At 40.3% G+C, this 26,237-nt stretch overlaps 1 protein-coding gene across 3 annotated transcripts in view; it reads right to left on the reverse strand.

The window, feature by feature from the left end:
* The window catches only part of PRKG1 (protein kinase cGMP-dependent 1), a 1,261,759-nt gene that overhangs the window by 114,342 nt on the left and 1,121,180 nt on the right, over positions 1–26,237 (reverse strand). For all 3 annotated transcript variants that reach the window (XM_043596140.1, XM_043596139.1, XM_043596141.1), the window contains exon 9: positions 6,024–6,098. In XM_043596140.1, the coding sequence (XP_043452075.1) occupies positions 6,024–6,098 (75 nt within the window). The remainder of the gene's footprint in view (positions 1–6,023; positions 6,099–26,237) is intronic.

Raw genomic sequence — 26,237 nt, forward strand, 5'->3', positions numbered from 1 at the left:
CCTGGATTTAACATGCTCCTTTCTCTCCCAATATTGAAGATCCCTACATATCTCTATTTTACCTGAAATTTCTTATACTTTCATATAAGCTCATTGACTCTTATTTTTTCACATCAATTTCATCTTGAGCCGATGTGAGGGGACTCAGCCCTGAGCTACCCTAAAGTGAACCAGTGGTTTGATAAATCCAGTGGGCATTTGTGAACTGACACACTAGAACTCTCAGCAGCGTGCAATGTCATTGTCTCCTCCCCCTATCTTGAAACACACTCTGTTCTTGGCTTCTGTGATGCATCTGGCTTTGCTTCTGAGCTCTCCTTTTCTGTGTGTGTGTGTGAGACAGAGAGAGAGAGAGACAGAGAGAGAGACAGAGAGACAGGGAAATCCTTCTCCTTTCCCTGATTTTTAAATGCTAAAGTTCCTCAAGAATCAGCCCTCAGTACCATGATGCTCTAATTCCCTACTTTCTGCCTCATGCACATCTTTAATTTCACCTACCACGTAAAAGCTCATAATTTCCAAGTGAGTACCAACCTCTCGCCCAAGCTCCAGGCCTGCCCAACCGGTCTCAAGGGCAGCTCATCTATAACCCGAACAAAAATCAATTCACTAGCACTGCCCCCCCACCAAACCTGGCCACCATTCAACCTTTCTGCCTTAGCGAACGCCCCCGTCTTCCTCTGACCTCCAGATGCCAAATCCTTGCGCTGGCCTGACCTTGCTCCCCTTCAGCACCAACATCTACATTCGTGCAGAGACCTCCTGGCTTTGCCACCTGACTCTCTCTCAAATGCTTTTCTCTATTCACCCAGCCCTCATTCAAGTCCTGTCCACAATCAGCTTTTCCCTGCAAAATACTCTGCTGGTTCTCTCTGCTTTCACTTCACAGTCTTCCAACCCCAGAGGAAAGGATGTTCAATTAGCAGGTCAACCAACTCATCGCTTCTGGTAACTTACAAGCCTGGAGTGATTTTCCTAAATCCTTAACACCCGGCCTGACTTTGACTTTCTCGGTCCCAGGCTGATTGCACTTTGGTTCCCTGAATATGCATTCTGTGCATACCCATCTACAGGGTTTGCAGATGCTATTTGCCTAGCTGCAATGCCCTCTGCATTTACTTGCCCAGCGAATACTAATTATTGCCTAACTAGCTAATTCATTAGAATTCAGCTCAAATCTAGATAAAATGTCACCTCCTCCGGGAAGCTCTCCCAGAACCATTAACGTGTGTCTCTCTCCCTCACGGCACCACACGCATCATGAAGGCAAGGAGCATGCCTGTTGTATTCACCGCTGTGTATGCAGCATTTTGTAGGAACCCAGAAAGTGTTGAATAAAATGCGTGCATATGACAAAGTGAACGAACACAGCAAAGGCAGGTGCGTGAGGCGCTGCGGACTCATCGCAGGGCCTTTGAATCTATATTCGTATCAAGGGATGTTGTAGATTAAAACACGTGACTGGACACTCATTTGTAGCTTTGTATAAATTTCACCATGAGAAAGAGTCCCTCATGGAGAACGAAACTGAGAATCCTCAACTTAGATCATAAATAAACGCATTTACGAATCTACATTCTTCGAGCTGTCAGAGGAGCAAGATCCTTAGTATTAGAAAATAGGCTTCCTACTTAGTCTGCACATTGTGAAACACAGTGCCTGAGTCATCATTCAGTGAATTTCGAAGTGTTTATTAAACGAATACGTATTCTCACAGGGAAATAACGCATACCTTTCATCACGAATGCTACTTTCCCCTCTAAGCCTTAATGATGCTTAACTTTGATCTGCTGTTGTCTCTTCTAATGTCTTTGTGATTACAACTTCATATTTTAGAAAGAGAAGCCCTTAGTGGATAATTAGCAGCAATCAAGAAAAGCTTAAACATGCCATAAAGGTAAAGATTCTGTCAAGAATAATTTTCTTTGTCGGTAATTTATGTGGTGAGAGGGGCTGAAGGCATATATCCAGCAGCAGGAAAGTTCGAAGAACCATTTCATGAGAACATTGCTCTCAAGCCAACCTTTCTGGACCAGCCACCCACACCGGATGAGAGGAGTGTTTCTGAAAAGGATGGTTTGTACATTTTGTGTAGGAGTCCGCCACTGAAGCCTGATTATGCTAACAGCTAATTAAGTTCTAAACATCTCAACTGCATCTATCTTTATAGTCAGGCCTTTTTTTTTTTTTCCTCCTTTTATCCAAATAGTCATAGTCGATGAGATAATACCAACAGTAAGTTCACAGGGATAAATACTGTGATCATTTCAGTCGGACTTTAAGAAATACCACTCTCATCTTTGGTGAATTCGGCAAAATCACGGAGACTCACACGGCAGAGCCAATCAACACCTCAGTTCTCAACGGTACAGACTTTGTGATCTATATAGAAATTTAGAGGCATTACAAGAATGATCCAGGGAATTGAGACCAATTAGAGCGTGAGCCTAGTCCCTGAAGTGGCAAACCTTAGAAGCTCCTTAAATATGAGATGAAGGCACAATATACTTAAGGGGAAGAAATTGAATAAAGAGACAACAGCGTTAACACAGATAGACATTTAAACTTGTTAGTTCAACTAAAAAGCTCTGCCTTGGGAATAATTCACAGTTTACCTCCGAGAGAGAAGACACGTAGTTAAAATGATACTTTCAACCTCAGAAACCTTCAGATATTATTGATTTTTTTCCCATTTTTCAAATAATATTAAGGAACGTGGGTTATGCATTCATTTGGATTTAATATTAATTGAACTAGAAAACTTTAACCTCTCCTAGTGAACTTATATTCAAGTATAATAACTAATTTATAGTCTATCAAATTTATGGTTCAAGTAATATTTTGAGCCACTTAGATGCAACTAGTCATTTGCTGTTCCTCTTTGTTCTTCAATCGTAATTGAACTTTCTTTTAGCCAAATGTTGCTATTATTTATTTATTTTTTTTTAACGTTTATTTATTCTTGAGAGAGACACAGAGCAAGACCATGAGCAGGGGAAGGGCAGAGTGAGAGAGGGAGACACAGAATCCCAAGCAGGCTCCAGGCTCTGAGCTGTCAGCACGGAGCCCAACGCGGGGCTGAAGCTCACGGACTGTGAGATCATCACCCGAGCCGAAGTTGGACGTTTAACCAACTGAGCCACCCAGGCGCCCCTAAATGTTGCTATTTTTATCAAAATGGTATTTACGGATATTTTCCAGGCTAGGTGAAATTTCATGACATTCTACCGAAGTGAGAGCAGTTTGTCCACATACGCGTAAAGAGTTCCCGGCCAGGTAAAGTTAGTTTTATGTAATCAATATGCAATAATTATCTATAAATCAAGCCATTTATCAAAAGCTCTAGGATATACTTCCAGTGATTAATTCCACCAACAGTAACATTCCCTTTACAGCCCTTTATCATTCACAAAGCACTTTTACATACTCCTATCAATTAACTCACAGAAACACCATTTTAAAAGTAAGATGCGGCCATCAAGAGACAGTGTAACTGGACTAAGACCAGGGGGTTGGAAACGACAAAGGGGGGAAGCAAAGCCCGAGGCTGTGGCCCCACGTTCAGGGTACTCTTCACACAGAATCCGTTCCAGTGAGAAGTATGGTCACCCTTCCTGGCCTGTAACTGTCAGATCTGAACGTTGCCGTATTTGTTTTCCCTGTTGTCTTTGGTTGAAGCACGTGTGCGTGACCTCACAGATGCCCAGAGTTCATGAGATGCAAGCACAGTCATCTTTATAGAGCCAGGAGGACGCTGGGAAGGATACAGGTAAGTCAAGGCGCCTTCCCATCACTGACCCATTTGAAGCCTGTGACCAGACTCAACTTTGGGTCAACAGGACTTACACAAAAACTTTCATTAAAGAATCTAACATCTAGCCAGAGACAGAAATAGACCATAGAATGCTTTAGTTTAAAAGAGGTATGGGGCGCCTAGGTGGCTCAGTCGGTTAAATGTCCAGCTTCAGCTCTGGTTATGATCTCGTGGTTTGTGAGTTCGAGCCCTGTGTTGGGCTCTGTGCTGACAGCTCAGAGCCTGGAGCCTGCTTCGGATTCTGTGTCTCCCTCTCTCTCTGCCCTCCCCCACTTGCAGTCTGCCCCTCTCTCTCAAAAATAAATAAACATTAAAAAAATAAAATAAAAGAGGTCTGACTTTTTCTAGTAACTGCAAAAATACATACACAGTTGCTCACGTAGGTTTTAGATAAATTTTCAAGATTACCAGCCATTATATATATATACAAAAGGTGTATTATACGACACCTATTTATATGGAATGACCCATGGTAATCTTAATCGACTATATATACTCAAGAAAAAAATGCTAACATAAATTATAAAGATGAATTTCTGTATAGCAAATGTTCCTCTAAGGATAAAGTCCAATAATAACAAGGGACTTTTATAACTTTTAAAACTGATAGGGTAGTTTAAATGGCCCCCTCTGCCATCTCAGTAGGATTAGGGCTAATACCAGAAGCTAAACTTAGCATTAATATGTATTTTGACCGAGTGCAGGAAAAAACCCCAGAAAATTAATATCTACCACCCACAGTACAGGCAATCCGATGACTGTGTGCAGTTTGGCATTAAAACTGCCTAGTGCGATTCCTGAGCAAATCTTGGCAAAGGCACGGCTGCCATTTGACCTTCGGATGTGTGTGTCTGTGTCCCTACAAAGAGCGGAGGAAACAGAAGCAACCATATGGGCAAGAAATTGTGAATATATTGACAGCTTTGAAGATAATAGAATTTTATCAGTCAAAATGAATTACAGTACTTATTTTTTTTTTCATTCTAGACCAAAGTTTTAATCTTCCTAGATTCTCAAGGCAAAAGCAATTAATTTTTTTTTTTTTTGGCTTTTGAGGTTACTACAAAACCAACCAAATTCTGCCCCTGAACTATCTTTTTACTGATAAATTTTTGTCAGTTTAATCCTTCAGGTGTCCAGTGTGATATCACTACTAAATTGCTTTCACTTGAATTAGTTTTTGGGGGGGGGCAGAAGAGGGGAGACTTATAAAGATTGCCATTTTGTAAAAGAAACCTAGATTTGTTTGTCAGAAAAAGCCAATCTCAAATAATTTCAAATCTTTGTCAAACAAGTTAAGGGTTTTTTTCATTTTCATTTTCATTTTTAAAAATTTACATCCAAATCAGTTAGCATCTAGTGCAACAATTTCAGGAGTAGATCCCTTAGTGCCCCTTCCCCATTTAGCCCATCCCCCCCTCCCCACAACCCCTCCAGCAACCCTCAGTTTGTTCTCCATATTTATGAGTCTCTTCTGTTTTGTCCCCCTCCCTGTTTTTATACTATTTTTGTTTCCCTTCCCTTATGTTCATCTGTTTTGTCTCTCAAAATCCTCATAGGAGTGAAGTCATAGGATTTTTGTCTTTTTCTGACTGACTCATTTCACTTAGCATAATACCCTCCAGTTCCATCCAGGTAGCTGCAAATGGCAAGATCTCACTCAAAAAAAGTTAAAGGTTTAAAGTGGATACAATTGTATTTATGTTAGTAGATACAAAAAGGATAATTAATGGGATATGTACTATCTCCTATCATTCTGGTAACTTAGTGCCTCCGCAGTTCAAGAGAAAGCAACAGAGCAACAGGGTATTTGAAACGGGAAATACTTCAGCTTTGTTAATTTCCCCTACAGTTTCACAAACAACTATTGCACACTGTGGCCGCCATTCATCCATCAAGTATTTTCAATGGGAGAAATAATGTTTGCATTCAATTATTTATAGGGGGTTTAAAACTTACCATTTTTCCCTTGTGGAAATGATCTTGCTCCCCAAATTAAGATTTCATGTTTAAGAAGAGACTTACAGAGGAAGCATCCTATGTAGTAACTACCTTGAAATTTGCTAGTTCCCCCCTCTGAAGCAAGTGATTTCTTCTGTCGGAGTGCTGGGATTTGTTACGTCCAACAAAATAGTTAATCTTCTATTTATTCAAAATCAACTTTGAAAAATCAAGACGAAAGTCAAAGGAATAAAAAAATATCACTTACTTTGCTTTAGCTTCTGCGTCCTCATAGGCTTTATTAGACACGTCATCCAGTCCTCCAATCAAATGCTTGAAAGAGCTGTAAGGAAAAACACAGTCATCAGGATAAATGCTCTGCAGAGTCCTAACAATGACTACCTCGTCAATGATACATTGAAACAATCTAAAAGGATCTGACTAAAAATGAAGTCAAACATTTAAACCAGATACGTCATTAAGAAACATATCAGATAATGATACTGTCTCTGACAACGGTGACCTATTCCATCATGTTTACCTCCGTGGTTCCCAACACCTAGAACTGGACCTGGTGAAAGGAGATATTCAAACAACGGCTGGAATAAAGTCTGTGACACACAAAAGGACATATGTCACAAAGTGGGTCAACTTTACTAGGGATCATGACAAGATCTACCAATTATGGAATGCCTACTGCATGCCTACTGTAGGCACTCTTCTTTTAATTATCATGAACATATATTGATTCCAGGTCTACAACACACTGTAAAAGACAAACATTATTATCTCCACGTGCCAAAACTGTAAACTAATCTTCAAAGGCAAAATACATATGCAGAAGACAGGCACACGACAGAGGAGAATTATAGGAGAGTCAACTCGTTTTGGACGGATGAAGATACTGACTTTAGGATCAACCAGGAAGGGTGATACACCGGTGCAAACCCAATCTATCCCATAGCCTACATGGACCTAGAACTGTGTTCAGGCTTTATATAATGAAGTCTCATCTATTATAGGTCTACAACATAAAATATTACTGGGCCAGCACAAAAGGAAAACACACACACACACATACACATACACACACACACAAGAATTACCCTTGAAAATTACTGAATGCAACCAGATACCAGAACTCTTATGTGCACTACATTCTGGCAAGCAGTGAACTGAACAGAAGAACAAAAGGAAAATCTACATTCAACGTTTATTTATTTTTGGGACAGAGAGAGACAGAGCATGAACGGGGGAGGGGCAGAGAGAGAGGGAGACACAGAATCGGAAACAGGCTCCAGGCTCTGAGCCATCAGCCCAGAGCCTGACGCGGGGCTCGAACTCACGGACCGCGAGATCGTGACCTGGCTGAAGTCGGACGCTCAACCGACTGCGCCACCCAGGCGCCCCAGGAAAATCTACATTCAAAGTGCTCACATAATAATCAAGGCCCTCACTTACATGGTGCTTATATGCTGGCTACCACTGAATGCATTTTACATGTAGTAACACACACTTTAATCGTTACAGCAACCCTGTGAGTCAGAATTACCTCCACTGCATAGATGAGCACCCAAAGGCATGAGAGGTTATGAAACTGACCTGAAGTCGTACAGCCCAGCAGCGTGAAGGCTGGTAGGGAAGGAGGCCACCATTCCCCCTCATACCCTCAAGACCTACACTGCGGCTTCCGGCCAAATCACTGTGCCTTCACGACAACCATAAAAGCCCCAGCGACGTCTAGCCTATGCATGGAGAATGGCAAAGAGCTGTAAGGAATTACATTTCAATTTTAAACCACTAGAATCTCAATGCACAGAAAAAGCTTCGTGTGAGTATCAAATAATAAAATATGCCTGGTCAGGTCCTGAAACATAGGGTATTTGGTTGATTTAAAGTTAAACATTGCTTAACCACTTTGACACACACTGGTTTTTGTTTTTGTTTTTATGAAAAATGTGTAAAGAGAGACTTGACTCTTCCTTGGAGGCTGGCCAAAAGGAGACAGGGCGGGTACGACATCAGTCCTGTGGGTAATGATCTCATCTGGGGGGCAGGGTAAGTGGAATGCTGAGCTAAAACATGAAGTATTTCTAATACAAAAAGGGACCAAAAGGAAGAGACAGAAGACTAAGGAATCAAGAACCACAGAGCATCAAGTTTTCTGAGGTGAATTGCATTAATGAATGTCAAATGAACGGAGGCTGCCAAAGGTGATGGTCCTTATACAACTTTCCAAAGACATATAATTAGTGACAAAATAAATGATAAATAATAATCCCTTGTGGGGCTGGTTCAATATCTGCAAAACAATTAATGTGACTCATCACATCAATAAAAGAAAGGACAATAACCATAGAATCCTCTCGAAAGATGCAGAGAAAGCATGTGACAAAATATAGCATCCTTTCTTGATAAAACCCTCAAGAAAATAGGGATAGAAGGAGCATACCTTGAGATAATAAAAGCTATATATGAATGACCCAATGCTAATATCATCCTCAATGGGGAAAACCTGAGAGCTTTTCCCCTAAGGTCAGGAACGAGACAGGGAATATTTACTCCCACCGCTCTTATTCAACATAGTATTGGAAGTCTTAGGCTCTGCAATCAGACAACACAAAGAAATAAAAGGCATCCAAATTGTCCAGGAGGAGGTCAAACTTTCACTTTTGCAGATGACATGATACTCTATATGGAAAACCCAAAAGATTCCACCAAAAAACTGCTAGAATTGATCCATGAATTCAGCAAAGTTGCAGGATATAAAATCAACGCACAGAAATCGGTTGCATTCCTATGCACCAACAATGAAGTGACAGAAAGAGAAATCAAGGAATCAATCCCATTTACAGTTGCACAAAAAACCCCATAAAATAACTAGGAATATATCTAACCAAAGAGGTGAAAAATCTATACACTGAAAACTATAGAAAGCTTATGAAATAAATTGAAAAAGACACACTAAAAATGGAAAAAGATTCCATACTCCTGGATAGGAAGAACAAATATTGCTAAAATGTTGATACTACGGAAGGAAATCTACATATTCAATGCAATCCCTATCAAAATAACACCAGCATTCTTCACAGAGCTAGAACAAACAATCCTCAAAGTTGTATGGAACCAGAAAAGACCTCAAATAGCCAAAGCGATCTTGAAAAAGAAAACCAAAGCAGGAGGCATCACAATCCCAGACTTCAAGCTATACTACAAAGCTGTCATCATCAAGACAGTATGGTACTGGCACAAGAACAGACACTCAGATCAATGGAACAGAATAGAGAACCTAGAAATGGACGCACAAACGTATGGCCAACTAATCTTTGACAAAGCAGGAAAGAATATCCCATGGAATAAAGACCGTCTTTTCAGCAAGTGGTGCTGGGAAAACTGGACAGCGTCATGCAGAAGAATGAATCTGGACCGCTTTCTTACACCATACACAAAAATAAACTCATAATGGATGAAAGACCTCAATGTAAGACAGGAAGCCATCAAAATCCTCGAGGAGAAAGCAGGCAAAAACCTCCTTGATCTTGGCCGTTGCAACTTCTTAACACGTCTCCAGAGGCAAGGGAAACAAAAGCAAAAATCAGCTACTGGGACCTCATCAAAATAAAAAGCTTCTGCACAGAGAAGGAAACAATCAGCAAAACTAAAAGGCAACTGACAAAATGGGAGAAGATATTTGCAAATGACAGATCAGATAAAGGGTTAGTATCCAAAATCTACAAAGAACTTATCAAACTCAACACCCAAAAAACAAATAATCCAGTGAAGAAATAGGCCAAAGACATGAATAGACACTTCTGCAAAGAAGACATCCAGATGGCCAATCGACACATGAAAAAATGCTCAACATCACTCATCATCCGGGAAATACACATCAAAACCACAATTAGATACCACCTCACACTTGTCAAAATGGCTCACATTAACAACTCAGGCAACAACAGATGTTGGTGAAGATGCAGAGAAAGAGAATCTCTTTTGCAATTGTTGGTGGGAATGCAAGCTGGTGCGGCCACTCTGGAAACCAGTAGGGAGGTTTCTCAAAAAACTAAAAATAGAACTACCCTGTGACCCAGCAATTGCACTACTGGGCATTTATCCACAGGATACAGGTGTGCTGTTTCGAAGGGACACATGCACCCCCATGTTTATAACAGCACTATCAACAATAGCCAAAGTATGGAAAGAGCCCAAATGTCCATCGATGGATGAATGGACAAAGAAGACGTGGCATATATATGTGTATGTGTATATATATATGTATATATATGTATATATATATATGTATATATATGTGTATATATATATATGTATATATATACATACATATACATACACACACAATGGAATATTACTCGGCATCAAAAACAATGAAATCTTGCCATTTGCAACTACATGGATGGAACTGGAGGGTATTATGCTAAGTGAAATGAGTCAGTCAGAGAAAGACAAAAATCCTATGACTTCACTCCCATGAGGACTTTAAGAGACAAAACAGATGAACGTAAGGGAAGGGAAACAAAAATAGTATAAAAACAGGGAGGGGGACAAAACAGAAGAGACTCATAAATATGGACAAAAAACTGAGGGTTACTGGAGGGGTTGTGAGAGGGGGGATGGGCTAAATGGGGAAGGGGCACTAAGGGATCTACTCCTGAAATCATTGTTGCACTAGAGGCTAACTAATTGGATGTAAATTTAAAAATAAATAAATAATAATAATCCCCATAGTGGAGATCAGTGTTCAAATACGATTTCTGCCATTGTTCTTTAAATGGTAGAGTTTCCCACCTTCCCTTAGAACGTCTCAGTCATTGCCAAGGGAAACTCCCTATGCGAGATGGGTTTAAGATTGTAAAGTAAAGGGGTGCCTGGGTGGCTTAGTCAATTGACCGTCCGACTTCCGATCTGGTCATGACCTCATGGTTTATGGGTTCGAGCCTGGTGTCAGGCTCTGGGCTGACAGCTTGGAGCCTGGAGCCTGGTTTGGATTCTGTGTCTCCTTCTCTCTCTGCCCCTCCCCCACTTGCACTCTGCCTCTCTGTGCCTCTCAAAAATGAATAACCGTTTAAAAAATTTAAAAAAAATTGTAATGTTAAAGACAGTATTTATTTTATTGCGAAAAAAATCAATAACATCTGGTTGATTTTCTGTTTTTAGAGATAATGTAAGATTTAAGCGCAGAGAGTTAAAAGTTTCTTGTTCAAGATGACTCCAATTCTGCAGCACATCTGGGACTAAAATCTGCATTCCCTCATTCCCACTCCTTCCTCTACAATACGTAGATATTTTTAATATAACTAAATCCAAAACATTGTGAAAAGGCCCTGACAGAGAGGAAACAAAGAGCACGCTGTGGTAAAAACTGGAGAGGAACAGCCAGTATGGGAGCTTTTCAAATACACTCAGACTGTGTTCTATACATGTTTGACACGCAGAGTAATTTGGGGAGTTCAAATAGTTAAAAAAAATTCTTCCTCCTATTTATTTGACCTAAATATATTTTATGCAGGATAGGATATGATCAAAGATTTAGAGGGTGAATGGATGGCAGTTACGGTAAGGATGAAGGCCTTTATAACTTAAGAAAACCTGTCCACCCCACTAGGGTTGGTTAAAACTATGCAGATCGTTTTTCGAAAAGGCAGTTTCAAACTCCTATTCGCAGAGTATACAAACGTAAAATCCTCCATCTGGCGAAGCTCTACAGAAAGCATCTAATCACAGGAATGAGTTTAAAAGTAAGTCGAGCCTGATTGAAAAAAAAACCACATTTAGACTGGTTACGAGCTCTTTAGAGACATTTTTGTTAAATCTTAGTCATGTCCAATGACAAGCATCACATTTGAAAAGAATGAATAAAAGTGGTATTTCCAGAGTGATTTTTTGGTGTAAGTTTTAAGAGGCCTTGATTTAAAATAATAATTTTCTAGGCGGTGCTAATGATTCAATATTTATTATCTTTTTTTTTTTTACCACTAGATTAGAAAAAATGAAGGGAATAACATCAATTTACAAAGGCCCCTAACTTGATCAACAGGAATTTACTTCTGAAATAAACTCCCTCTAATTAAAGAAAATCCTTTCCATTTAAAATGTAATCAATTTATTACTATAGAAAACTTTTAAGAACTGTGAGAAGAAATTAAGAAGGCATCGGATTTCTCTATCCACAAATAACTAACGGGAATATCTTTACGTATTTCTTTTCACTTTTTTTTTCTGCAGAGCTCTATTGTTGTCTGTTATAGGGCTGTAATCATAAAGCATCTGTGATTTATGTTGATTTCTACCTTAATATTAGGGCTGAAGTGTATACTTTTATTTTTAAAAACTCATAAGCAGTAGTTTCACAAAGAGTAGGTCATTGTATGTACCTACTCTGGAGAGTACCTACTAATCCATGGCAGACACCAACACATGCACACTTACGCACACACACACACTTACGCACACACACACACTTACACAGACAGATGAAGAAGTGTGGCAACTGTGCACAAAAACATTTATATTTATACTCTCTATTACAGGTTAGACATATGGAATTTCTTTTCAAAATAAAATATCCAGGACAATCATCTTGGCTTTGAAATTGGAACCATATGTCCTTTGGAAATCATCTTTATTTAGAGAGCAATCCTGGCCAAGTAACATTTTTTTGAAACACAGAACAAAGGCTTCCTGCTAATATTCTAAGTGTTCTCCAACAGTAAGCCCAACATTATGCTTCTCTAAAAGTTTAAGAAAATGTGCCATCTTCAAGCTGTATTAGTAAGTTCCAAGTGGTTGTCTCTGTGTATCCCTGCACTCATCAACGAATATTTTAAGAATCTTGATAAGCTTAATTGACGGTGTTACAGAATTTATTATTCCCGGTGCAAGCATGAATGTTCCATTTTTTTCTTCCTTCTCACAGATTTCCTAAAGGAACACCTGCCATGTTTGTGGACCTACATCAAAGAGACGTTTGGAAAATATTACTATAGGCATCGGACACCTTTTTAAATATTTACTTAGGTCTTGTGACATTTCTTGGCTACTAAGGGAGAGGACTTTTGCTGTTTTATTAAGAAATTATAATGCAATGGTTTAAAAAGTTTAACAACAACTCTAGTCTCTGGGAGACTAGAGACCAAAGTTTGTTTATAAACAAACTCACAATTCGTGTATGAGTTATATTTTAGCCTTGTGAAATAAGAGAGCCAATTTCACATACATTCTAGACATAATTCCAGAACAAATGAAGAAGACGTTAACGAGCAACAGACTTTTATTCAGGGTATTTCAACAACAAAACTTACTGCATGTTGAGGCAGTATTAGTGAGAATCCAATTTTAATGAGTCTTGACAATATTTTAAGGGGGTGGACAAAACGTTATGAGGTGAGAACACAGAAGTAGCAAGAGCAAACGGAAAATGGCTCTTATGTTTAATGCTGGTATTTCCAACATTCTTGCGATGAAGGAGTGGAAAAGAAAGAAGACAGAAAAAGGGAGGAAAGGAAGAGGAAAAGAGGGATTGAAAGAAAGGAGGAAGAAGGGAAGGGAGAGGAGAGAAGGAGGAAGCAGAAATGCTCCTTCCAAACCGAGAATGGTATTTATAGAAATTCTCCTTCAGAAATATCATAAAAGGCTATGTTTCTTATTCTAGGAAATTTGTCTGTTTCAGAACAGGATAGTGACAGTGACTCGGTGGGTAATAATTTCAGTTATTAAGATGCTTTCATTATTAAGCCAAAACATCCTTTTGAACACAGCTGATTACTCAGTGGTGTATCTAAAAAGTGTGTAATTTTGCTCTTTGGTTGCGATATGATGAGACTTCATCTAGAGAGAAACGGGCTATTATGTTATTAGAAGAGTGGTCCGGATACCAGGGGTGAGCATTGTCATGTTGCTCAAAAATGACAGCATTTATATTTCACTTTACAGTTTACAAAGCACTTTCTCTAATAATAAATTACGTATGCATTCAATAATACCTATTAATCGATTTAGTCGTCATGATCTTTTCTCCTCTATTCCACCAAATTGTTCAGAGATCTTGTCTAAAAGTGCTTAAAATCATTTTTTTTTCAAATTCAAAATAGGGGGGGGGAGAAAATCTCCAAACATATTTATAACAGATATTCTTGTTTATATCTTTAAGTAAGATGGTATTCTATTCTTAACAGTTAAAGATGATGAGTCAAAATGAGCCAAAAGTAACATCTGAAACCCGGAACTATTACAAATACTTCACCAGTGCTAAGCAAAATATTTTTTAAGCATTATCTGAACTCTTGACAAAGCTTTCTTAGTTTGAATAGCATATATGATTACAGCCCATTAGACTTCCGTAGTTTGAATCTTGCCTAAATCCTTAAAAGTATATTTATAGAACATACGAAGTTAGCATTTCAAATTACTTGGGACATTTGCTACTTAGCTAAGTCCAAGATATCAGAAGCATTCTTTCATTTCTTTGGTATGTTTATGAAGAAAATCTGTTAGTTCCCTTTGTGGCTTCAAATGAAGGCTCTTTGTTACTTATGTTTGATTCTTTTAGTTTTTAACTACCACAGTCATAATTATCAATGGTTTATCTTATCAAGTACCATCTGAATATATGTTTCCTTAGAGGGGAAAAGGAGCCCCAAGTTTAATAAAACCAATGAACACTCATATCCTTCCAATTACCCATCCACATCCATCCATCCATCTATCCAACCATCTGCCCACCCACCTATCCTTTCCTTCATCAATTCAGACACACTTATGTGTTTGTGCCATGCCATCTGTAAGGAACAACTCAAGCAACTGTGGTTATGCAACACGAATAAAATGCACCTTAAAGAAATTTATAGCTTTGATTATAGAGAAGAAATATAATACAAGATGGGAGGGGAAGAGTGGTCGAATGCTCTCAGAAGGAAGGCTCTAGTATCTATACAAAGAACGTTATCTATTCAAGAAACATGATGGCAGTAACTTCAGAGAAAGCAGTTACACTTTTATGAGCAAACAGTTTTCTTATCAATTTTTTTATTCTGCATATATGTTTCTATTTGTAGGAGAAAAATCATACACACCAAAGTGTTAGACATATGCGTCTGTCTTTCCTTTGTAACAATAATCCTTATATATCATGGGGATTATTCATTAAGGAAAACTGATTACAAATAATACACATTTAATTTAAACCATTAACTGATTATAATTATAAGCTTTAAAGGAATCAAAAGTTGAAGATAATTCAAAGTGGCCTAATTACCACAGAAATCAAAAGTTAAGAATTGATTTCACAAACTCTGCTAATTCATTTACTATGATTTTTCAGCAACAAAAATCCATGTAGGGCTAACCACATTTTGTGTCTCATATGTCTGTATGGTTAGTTTTTTCCAGGGCAGAGCCTTGATGAGCCTGACTAGGCTTATTACATTAGTCAACTGACACAGACTAACTTGAATTTTAATACGTCCTTTTTTTTTTCTCATCCTAATGGTAATATATTGAAATTTTGAAAGGCACTAAACAACTCCAAAGAATAAAAGATAACTTGTAATTCTAGAGCCTTGAGAACACTCATATTTGGGCATGAATTTTCCTAGACATTTTAGAATTCTATTTCAGAGTCAGAACTGTATTGTTTTAGTACTTACTTGACTTGAGGCGATGCCTGCGCTTACATAATAAGCAACTTAATGGTCAAACAAAAAAAAAATAACAGTGTAGGACATCCTTGATTATGTAGAAACATACCATAGGGATTAATGAAATGTCTCAATCTCATTTATTTGTTTATTGAGTAATTGTACTGTTGAAACATTTGCAAGAGTTTCTGGCATAAGGTATTATTTCTTACTCTTTTCCAATTTTCATCTGTAACTGTTAAGGATACGTCCCACCTTAATAAAGAATGTAATAAAAGAAAAACTGTGTTTTAAAAGTTTTACTTTGAGATATTTCCCCCTAAACCCCTTTCATTTCATAAATATTCCATCTTAACTAGTTATATACAAGATTCCTGTAATATTTTACCCTTATCTAAGCATGACTGAATTCCGGAATCTTTTGTAGATTAGCGCCACTCAAAGTATGGCTGGTAAACTGTACTGGTCTGAGAAGAGATTAGTAGTGAAGTTTAGAAAATTTTTCTAAATTTGGAAAATTGGATAGCAATCAGACATTGAGATATCCAAGATCAGTGGACTCACATGTTTTGAACAGAGCGTAAACCTGTTTAATTATTACCAAATTCATGAGGTGAGAAACATTGGGTACAAACTGCATGCAATTCATATACAGAAGGGCGATGTTAAATGTCTGATATTTTAAGATTAGTTGGCTAATTGTAGCCCCAAATGTATAAAATCCAGTATCTATTTCTTTCATTAAAAGACAATTTAAATTGAACCCTAACTTTACAGGATAAATGGACAGAACTGGGTGTTAATGAAGGATTCATGAAACTAGAACATAATTTGTTCCATTTTGGGTAAAAAATAAAAACGAATACCCCAAGTGTGTTGAAACTGTCTTAAACACAAATGCTTCATTTCCAACAAGACATCTCTTTGAGATGGGTTTCTCTGCTCGGAGCGTATTAGACAAAACACAAGTTTCAATAAACATCGTTCTCTACAATTGGCATCTCCATCCAGCCAGTCTAGACTAGAAAAGTCACTAAGGAAGAAACAGGTACATGTGGCACATTAGGAAGAGATATTGACATACACGCTGTTTTAAAAGTATAAGTAGAGAACTGCTACATTACTCATCAATTTTGCCCCTGTTATGACTGCCAATCACCGTAACAACCATTCTCCTTGTTGCTTATACACGCACTTTCAATGACACACTTTCAGTGTGATAAACCTGTGTGATTCTTTCTTTGCGTGGCGGCGTTAACTTTGGTCTGATATTTTTATTGAAACGTAATTTTATGTATGTTCGATCTAACAGTTTTTCAAAGCAGACATTATGCCTTTCTCCCTTTTATTTTTCTAGTAACCCACTGATATTTTATCTTACGAAAGCATCTCTCATGATGAATCGGAAATTCAAACAAAAGTGGTCCCGAGCGTAGGTCCTTGGAGAACCACTGTCTGACTCACCCCTCTCGCCCCCTCTCTTACATGCCCTTTTCTGAATCCTACCCGGTGGCTGTGTTTGCCCTTTTAGAGCACTTATTGCAAAGTTCTGGATGTGGCAGATTTCTGGTCACTCCCCTTGATTAGGTACTGAGCCCTTTGATGTCTAGGTTCTCTTTTCTTTTTTTTTTTTTAAACCATGTATCTCTAGTACCAGTAAAGCATCTGCACAGAACACATTCAATTAAATGTTTTATTGAAGAAATTAATGCAGGTGTTATCGATTTCTGTAACACATCAAGGGATCCCCTAGTTCTGGAATTGAATTGCCCTATATGTAATGAATTTTTTTTTTTCTGAAATAGAGAAATACATTCTATATATTTTTAGAGGGAAGTTAGAGTAAATGACATGTTAAAGAATTTAGAGCTACAAATAATATATGTTAACATACTAACACAACTGCAATATAAAATATTTATAAAAAGCACAGGTACATAAACAACAGAAAACATGACGGTGTAACATGGTGAAATCAAGGACGATGCCATTTCCATCACCCTAAGAACTCCATCATGCATGGCAAGTAAAGCAAGTCAAAACAATCACATACTCTGGGCGTCTCCTGGTTCACTCCGGCTAGTGTGGAACGTGGCCCCAGGGAAATAGGAATGAGCTTCTCTGGGTAATGAAGCCTCCTCTCCACCAGGCCCAGTGACCCTACCTTATCTGTCATGTTTCGGAGGGTGTCACTAATGTGGGAGAGCTGGGGTCTCACAGCCTCTGTTTTCTCTTCTGGATAACCTTACTTATTCTTTCCAGGACTTACTCTAGATCAGGGGCCAACAAATTTCTGCCTGCAGACCAAATACGGCCCAAATGCCTCTTTGGTAAGTAACGTTTTATTGGAACATGGCCACACTCATTCTTTCATATGTTGTCCATGGCTGCTTTTACACATAACAGCAGAGTTGACTGGTTGTAATGGGGAAAGAGTGGCCTGCGTAACTGAAAATATTGACTCTCTGGCTCTTTACAGAGAGAGTTTGTTCTAGATCATCGTTTTTTCCTTCACGCCGCCACCCCACATAAAATCCAACACCAAATGTTATAATTCTACCTTCAATAATCTGAAATAAATCCCCTTTTCTCTATAATCCCTTTGGTCCCTACACCACTCTCTCCTTGGAAATTACTGTAATGGCCCATTTCCTTACACGGTAGGCAGGGCCATCTTTTAAACACATAAATCAGATCAGGTCTCTCCTCTCTGACCTCTCTGCCTGATCTCTCCTATTAGACTTCCTCTGCCCTTAGAATACATCAATCTTGCATCTGCCCCAGGGCCTTTATCTTCTGCCTGGATCATTCTTTCTCTAGATTTTGCATGGCTTTTTCTTAGTGCCATTCAGGTCTCAGAGGGGTCTTCTCTGACCAACAAACGGAAAGTAAAAAGCCCAGATCCTCACTGCCATGACTCTGTGTCATTTAACCCATTCTGTTTTAATCCTAGAGTTTATCACTTGCTAAAAACTTGATTCGTTAAATATGTGTTGTCTTTCTCACACTAGAATTTTCATGAGATCAGGGACCTCGTCTATCTTACTTATCAGTTACTCTTTAAGAACGAGAATATTGCCTGATGTAAAATAGAACAATAGAAATTTGAAGTGAATTAGTGGACAGATGGATTCATTCATTCATGGTGTTGACCAGAAGGCAAAGAGTTAAGTCTCCTGAAGCAAAGTTTTATTAAAATTCATGGTTTATGAGTTGAAAGTCCGGTGTCCGTGTGCCTCTTGGAACATCCACCTACACGAATAATAAATTTTTAGCACAAAAGTTTAGTTAAAATGAACTCCTTATCTAAATTTTGGATCCTGATGAAGACATACATTGGTATAAATATGAGCGAGGTGGTTTGAAACACTTAGCAATTTATCAGGGAATTACATATAGGACATTAAATGAGGGTAATTATTTTAGATGGTAATGAAATTTATACCCATGAATCCCAACTGCAATTAAGAGTGCAAGAAAGGATTAAAAAATGCAGCACAACTTTCATTTTCAATTAAAACCAGAAGAAATTAGAATCAAATCTCATGTGACAGTTTAGCCTTTTAGGTTAGAGAGGAAAAGTATGGTTCTAAGTATAGAATGTCCTAACACACCAAATTCATAAATTTCATTCTCCTTTAAAAAATATCTGCCAAGTATGCTTAAATCAGACAGTCCATGCAATGGACAGATTTCCTGTGCCTTACCAATTATTTTAAGTATGTGTTAAAAAGTCTCTTTTCTTCCCTGTATCACATACATACTAACAGAAACAGACATCATTCATTACTCTTTCTGCCATGGACACTCTGGGCCAAAACACCACTGTTTTGACATGAAAACCAAAGATCACATTTCGTATATATCTAATAATTTCATTAAAACAATCCATTTGGCTCAATGGAAACAAAATATGAATCACTAAATAATTTAACTTTTCTCATAATGCAGTAGATTCTCCAAGACAATTTTGATGTCCATTTTCTCAATAAGAATATGCAAACTAATGTTCATTTTTCTCCCAGATTTTCCTGTTTTCAAAGCAGAATCTATGCTAACAGTGGATATTTTATCTATCAAATATTTTCAAACATCCTCTTAGAAATTATTTACAAATTATAAATCCACAGAATTGACAGAAAACTTACCAAAATTGTCTAAAACTAAATAGGCTACACTTATTAAAAGCAATAAAAATCCATAGCTGATATATTTTAGTTTATAGAGTTGTATCAATTATGTCAGTTACCAGTTAAAACAATTCTCTCTTTTGTAATGGGCTATTTAATGGACATGGGAACATAAAATACTATGAAAGTCATTAAAATGTTTTCTTTCATTAAATTGTTCTTAAATTGAAAATGACATGTTAATATAGCCCAATAAATCTCTCTCAAAGTATCTTTACAGTATGCTTACATTATTTCTGCCTTGAATGTTTTGGAAACAAAGACAATGATGGTTCCTAGCTTAACAATTTTACAAAAAACAGTGTGTCCGTGGACTTTGCATTTTGGCTATCATTACGGGACTGGAAAAGAAAAAAAACCCAAAAAACACTTAATAAGAAAAAAAAATCATTAGAAGCTAAGAGATAAATATATCCTTTAATGTCACAAATGAATGCTTAGAGAATCTAGTAATAACAAAAATAACAAGGAAAATCTAATGTTTATTTATTTTTGAGAGAGAAAAAGAGACAGAGTAGGAGCAGGGGAGGGGTAGAGAGAGAGGGAGACACAAAATCCGAAGCAGGCTCCAGGCTCCGAGCTGTGAGCACAGAGCCCGACTCGGGGCTTGAACTCACAAGCTGTGAGATCATGACCTGAGCCAAAGTCAGACACTCAACCACCTGAGCCACCCAGGCACCCCTGTACTAACTATTTTACAGGAATTTCCTTGTCTGGCAGATAAAGCAAATGGGTAAGTTGCCAACTGGATAAGTTTGTGCAGCGGCAACCAGACTCTAGTACCTATAATCTTAACTGTCACTCATATGGTTGGTCTCTCTCGATACAGAAAGTGGAAGCCAGCTGGTTACTGGCTGGGGTTAGGATTGGGTACCACACATCTGCTGTCTCTCCTGTCCATCCTTCACGGTCAATCCAATTCTTTAAAAGAAATATTGTTCTATTTTTAAAGGTCATCTTATTTCTTCAATTGCACCCTATCTATGGAAGTTCCGATTCGGAAGCAGAGGAGTCAACCACGGCTGTGACCACAAGATAGTACAGGCGGGTGGCCTAAGCAACAGAAATCTGCTTCTTTCCCAGTTCCCCGGGCGGGGGGTCCAAGACCAAGGGGCCACCGGGTTGGTTTCTGGTGAAGCCTTTCCTCCTGTCCGACACACAGGCCTTCTCCCTGTGTGCTCAGGAACCCTCCCCGTGTGTGCACCCCACCGATGTCCCTGCCTCCTACCCCGGGGACGCCAGTCCTTTGAGATCAGGGCCCCACCCTCTAATCCCCTTGGAAAGGCCCCGTCTCCAAATACGGTCGCAGGAGGGGGTGCGGCCTGCAACACGTGGATTTGGGGAAGGTGATTCCGTTCAGGAAGAACTAGTAGAAAGGGTTGTGATTTCTGAGAGGTTCCGAAAAAGTTAATTTCTTGGTTTCCATTGGTTTCCCTGGCCCTGAAGTTAGGTGACACGGTCATCGCATTTCCTCCCAGGGAAATGGCCCCGACTTCTTCCGAAAGCAACCCCCCGCTTGATTGCCTCGACCGCAAACCCCATCTCTCTCTTCCAGACTCCAGTGCCTCCAGTAACATTCCCTATCCTGTCACCGTCCCCTTGAGACTTTGCCTTCCTGCCAGCCTATGAGGAAGATGGCCTCTCCAACCCTAAAACACTTTGTGACCAAACGCACAGTTGGGATGAACTGCGTTTCCTGTCTCTTGGTGTCCTTCTTCGTGGATGTATGAAGCCCTGGCGACCTGACACTCTAGACCCATTTTACTCTTATTACAGCTCTTCTCTCAAGCCCATCACTAATCCACTGTTGACCCAGAGCTGGTCTCCTTCCAGTCCCAGCCTCACTGACCCTCCTGAGATCCCCGCCCTGCTGGATGGCTGTTCTGGGAGTAGCCTTGAGATAGAAACTGTGTTGACACACTGAACCGTCCTGTTCTGTTCCAATCCCTGATGCTTCACTCTGGATCCCCCTCCTCCCCCTCCCCTCTCTCTCCTCCTCCTCCTCCTCCTCTCTGTCCTCCTCTTCTCCCTTCCCTTCCTCCCCCTCCCTCTCTTCCCCCTCCTTCTTTTCCTCCTACTCCCCCTCCCCTCCCTCCTCCCCTTTCCTTCCCCTCTCTGTCCTCCCTTCCCTTCCTCCTCTTCTCCCTCCCCTCCCCTTCCCCTCTCCCCTTCCTCCTCCTCCCCTTCCCCCCTACTCCTTCCCCTCCCCCTCCGCTGTCTCTCCTCCTCCTCCTTCTGTCTGTCCTCCTCTTCTCCCTTCCCTTCCTCCTCCTCTCCCTCCCCCTTCTTTTCCTCTTCCCCCTCACCTCCCCCTCCTCCCTTCTTCCTCCCCCTCCTCCTTCTCTTCCTCCTCCCCTTCCCCTCCTACTCCTCTCTCTCCCTCTCCCCCTCCCCCTCCGTGCTACTTCTCAGTGTGTTCTACACACACCTCTCCCTCCACCATCCCTTACAGGTAAGTACCACCCAACCTGTGTCCTCTGCCTGCTTTTCCCACCCAACTGATTGACTTACTTTCCTGAAATAGTTACTGCCTACGGGTTCAATCTTGTTTTTCACCCGCATCATCTCAAGGAACCTCACAAGGGCTCTGTGAGGAGACTACCATGACCCTTACTGTGTAGGAGGTTCACAGCAGGTTTACCGAGACTCTGTGCTTCTGACATTGGGATCAGACCATTCTCCACCGGAGGGCGGTCCTGGGCAACGGAGGATACTTAGCAACGTCCCTCACCTCTGTCCACTTGATCCCCTTAGAAGCCCAATTGTGACATTAAAATATGTCTCCAGACTTTGTCAAGGCCTCCATTGGGGAGCAAGAGACAAGAGGTAAGGCTTAGAGGGTTAGGTAACCTGCCTGAGACCACAGAGCTAGAAGTAGTCAATCTGGGATTTGATGGTCTGATCTGCACTGGACCCTAGTTCTCACGCAATATGCTAATTACCCTTTCCTCAAGCTGGCTCAGGAGATAGCATTAATCGGAAGACTTGAGCTGGCATCCCGACAGCAGTTAGGATCCCAGGCTGACGGCCGTCAAGTCTGCACCTCTATCCTTGAACGTTCCAGATCCACACCGAGATGCCTCCCTACGTACAGTGCATCCTGTGTCTGTCCCCAGTCCCTCAAACTCAGCTCCACCATCGCCGCATTAACCACCTTCCATCGGACTCGCTGCTCCAAAAACCGTCTCCCTGAATCCAACTGTCATTCAACCAGCAACGCAGGCCAGGCATCTTGGTGTTGCGGGTGCCTCTTCCCTTTGATTCAAGCCCGTCACGTCTGTCTTTGTAACCTGTCCTGACTTGGTCCCTCCTTGTCATCTCTGCTCCCAGGGCCTCGTTCAGGCGATCGACATTCTGTCATACGTCCGAAGCAATACTTGGTATCTCCACCTCAATCTCTCCCACTTTACTCTTAGAAAGAGACCCTTAATGGAATCTAGCTTGCCGGCTGACACTCGATTTGCGGGCATAAAAGCACCAGCATAAAAAAGGTATAACACACAGATCTACTGTGTGGCTCTGAGAAAGTCACTGAGCCACTACGACCCTTAGTTTTCTTTTCTAGACTTGTTCTTAACGTCCTCTTTTCCCGTAGGGATGTAGTGTGGTTGGATCGAGATAAAATAGTAAAACAAAGGCATATCGAGATGCTCAGAAATTCATGTAATAAGTTCTCTTAACCCTTTTCCTTCTTCCCCACCAATGACCACAACCTGCATCATCTACAAATGGGAGCCTTCTTATGTCATAATTTTGAGCTTTTAATTTAAACGGTCACTTGGATGATTTCCACACTTCCCTGTCTACTCTTCCTTTCCAGGTGCCTTGTTAGCCTTTCCTATTTACGCCTGACCTTTCAGAGAAAGGTTATTCGAGCTCTTTTCTGCTCCCACAATTTTCTGAAGCCTTTCAAATGTGTTTATTCTTCTCCAGGATGAAGGAGCAGTTGCAAAAATGAAACGAATAACTAGGCTCCATGTATCAATTACAAGAGACGAATAAATGTCAAACCGACTCTTCTTGGATGTTGACCTATTTCTTGCCCCGGGGCTGATTCGCCCCATCATGTCATTTAAGACTGTTTCAACCCAAATGTCAAGCTGGTCAGGGTGCAATACAGCAAATGTTCCCACACATCACCAGTGGGGAGCGAGCCGGAGAACAGGTCTACCCGACGATTTTCAAATATGGAAACCAATTTGACAATAAATCTCATATTAAAAAAATAATAAAAATAAATAAATAAAAATTAAAAAAAATATATGCATATCCCATGAGTCAGCAATGCCACTACGGAGGAGCTCTTCAAGGAAACGCGTCCAAAGAGGGACGAAGACACACGCGAAGAATTCTTTACAAAAATTAAAAATCGAAGCGAGTTTACCTGGTCCAGCACACTTAGGAAACTAAGGAGAGAAAGGTCCCCAGCTGATGCTCATGAGAGGTTTTTCTTAGCACGGTAAGTGTGATAAGGCAATGTGATGTAATGGGCTTTGAAAGCAGAAATGGGCTCCCACACCAGCTCTCTACTTAAAAGCTGTACGTTTTGCAACATGATACCTTGGCCGTCTGGAGCCAAGTTTATCTTCACAAGAGAGCAGAAAAAGCATTCTTTGTATGCTTGCTCTTTGAGAAATCACGTGTGGATGTATATGTGTGTCACCAATCTACTAATCTCAATGCGCTTTGAGATTGGCACAAATGTTTAACAAATGACAGGGTAACTTTGTCTACTTATACCTATCTCTATATTTATGTAGGCTGTGTCTGTAGGTGGACCAAGTAGAAAACGGACTTAGGCAGTGTGATCTCACTATTTAAGGAAATACACCAAAATATGACTGGTAGGTACCTTTGAATGGCAGAATTCGATTTTTCTGTGCTTCCCCATTTTTCTCAGTGAGCAGTTATGACGCTTATAATCACCTGATACTGAATGACTAAAAATGTAAAAACAAAACAAAACACAACAGAGAGAAAATAATGCAGCACAAAGTTCTCACTCGGTGAGACTGCAGGTTTCTCATCTAGATGAAAATATACTATCTCCAGTTTACTGGGTAGGACAACATCATCCTTCTCAACAACCAAATCATAATTTGCCTTTGCCGGCCTGGTTTCTGTTTTCGTATTTGTTCCATTACACGAATGTGGCAGGGCTGTGTCTAATACAACCATTAAACTCCATCTAAACGGGTACACTCTGAAAGGTCCTTCTTTAAGTAAAGCTTAGTCTAGGAATAAGATTTCACGGTTCTTGTAGCTGATGCTAATCCAGTTCATGTGTCTATCCTAAAAGTTTCAAAATGAGTACCAACTGCTAGCCAGATTGAGAAATAAAAAAAAATGCAAGTCTTAGATCTTTATGACCCAGCTGGGCCCGTAATAATGGTCTCCCCAGGGAAGTGTTTCTCCTAAAGGAAGCAAAACCTCTTAACTGGACCAGAAGAAAAGCAACGTGAGCATCTAACCTAGAGTCCAACTTTCAAATCTAATGATGACACTGTTGGTTTTTAAAGGAAAATTGATCAGAAGGTGACCCTGGCAACCCTCGCCCCTCCTGCTTGAGCTCTAGAATCCCAGTAGCATTATGACCCCCTCAAACAAATAGCCCCAACACCCCCCAGAAGACCCTTTGGGGGAATTTCAAATATCAAAGTTCAAATATTACCTCTGTGATGGAAGAAATTAAGACTGATTTTTCAGACATGGAAACAGACTTTCTTACTCATTCACACAACTGGCGAATGAGTTCCAAAGGCAGTGCTGAATCGCTAAATAACCGTTTTTCAAACATCCAAGCAGGGAGGGAAGGCAAGCCTCAGAAACACAGAATGGATTTAAGCTTTTATGGGGGGAAAGTGAATTACTTATTCACCAAGGTAAGGTGAAACAAACAATCACTGTCATTAACACCAAAGCCGTGCTTGTAAGATCTTAAAACTGATTAGCTGTCAACTCCCACATCAATTTCCATTCATCAGCTGATTGTCAGGAAACATACACACTCCTTTCCCACCTCCGACGAACTTCTCCGTCTGCACAATACCGCTTGCACAGGTGGACCTTCTCACATCCGTAACTGAATCGACCTCCCTCCGCCTCAGCCTGCTGTATGTCCCATACTGTGGATCGGCTAGAGACATCCACCACGCTGCCCAAAATGAAAGCCCTTGTCTTATCTCCTGCATTCAATTACTCCCCAAAGTCGGGGCGATCCCTGGGGCTGCTGCAAGTCTCCCATAAGCCTCCCTGCCTGAGTTCTGCTCATTGGAATCAACCTTCCATTCCCTCCTTCAAAACCAAATGCAGACGGTGGCAGCAGCAGCGGCCTCCTGTTGGATGCTCGCTGCCCGGGGGACAGAATCCCTATTCTTTGCATCTGAGAGATTTCTTCCTAATTTGTCTACTTCTCTTCTTTCCAACTCTGTCTCCCTGTACTCCACCCACCCAACGGACTGTCCAGCGCCTAACCTCCCAAGCCCTCTGTTCCCGCCCTTGCCGCTAGTTACTGTAGGCTGGCCTCTCCCAGTCCCTTCTCTCTGTGCATGCCCTTCCCTGGATGGGAGCAGACTCCACCCTCCCTTCCTGCACGTACAACCGCCCCTGAAACTTAAAGACCTGTTTCACGTGTCAACT

Source organism: Prionailurus bengalensis, chromosome D2 (genome assembly GCF_016509475.1).
Source record: "Prionailurus bengalensis isolate Pbe53 chromosome D2, Fcat_Pben_1.1_paternal_pri, whole genome shotgun sequence".
Lineage (NCBI taxonomy): Eukaryota > Metazoa > Chordata > Mammalia > Carnivora > Felidae > Prionailurus > Prionailurus bengalensis.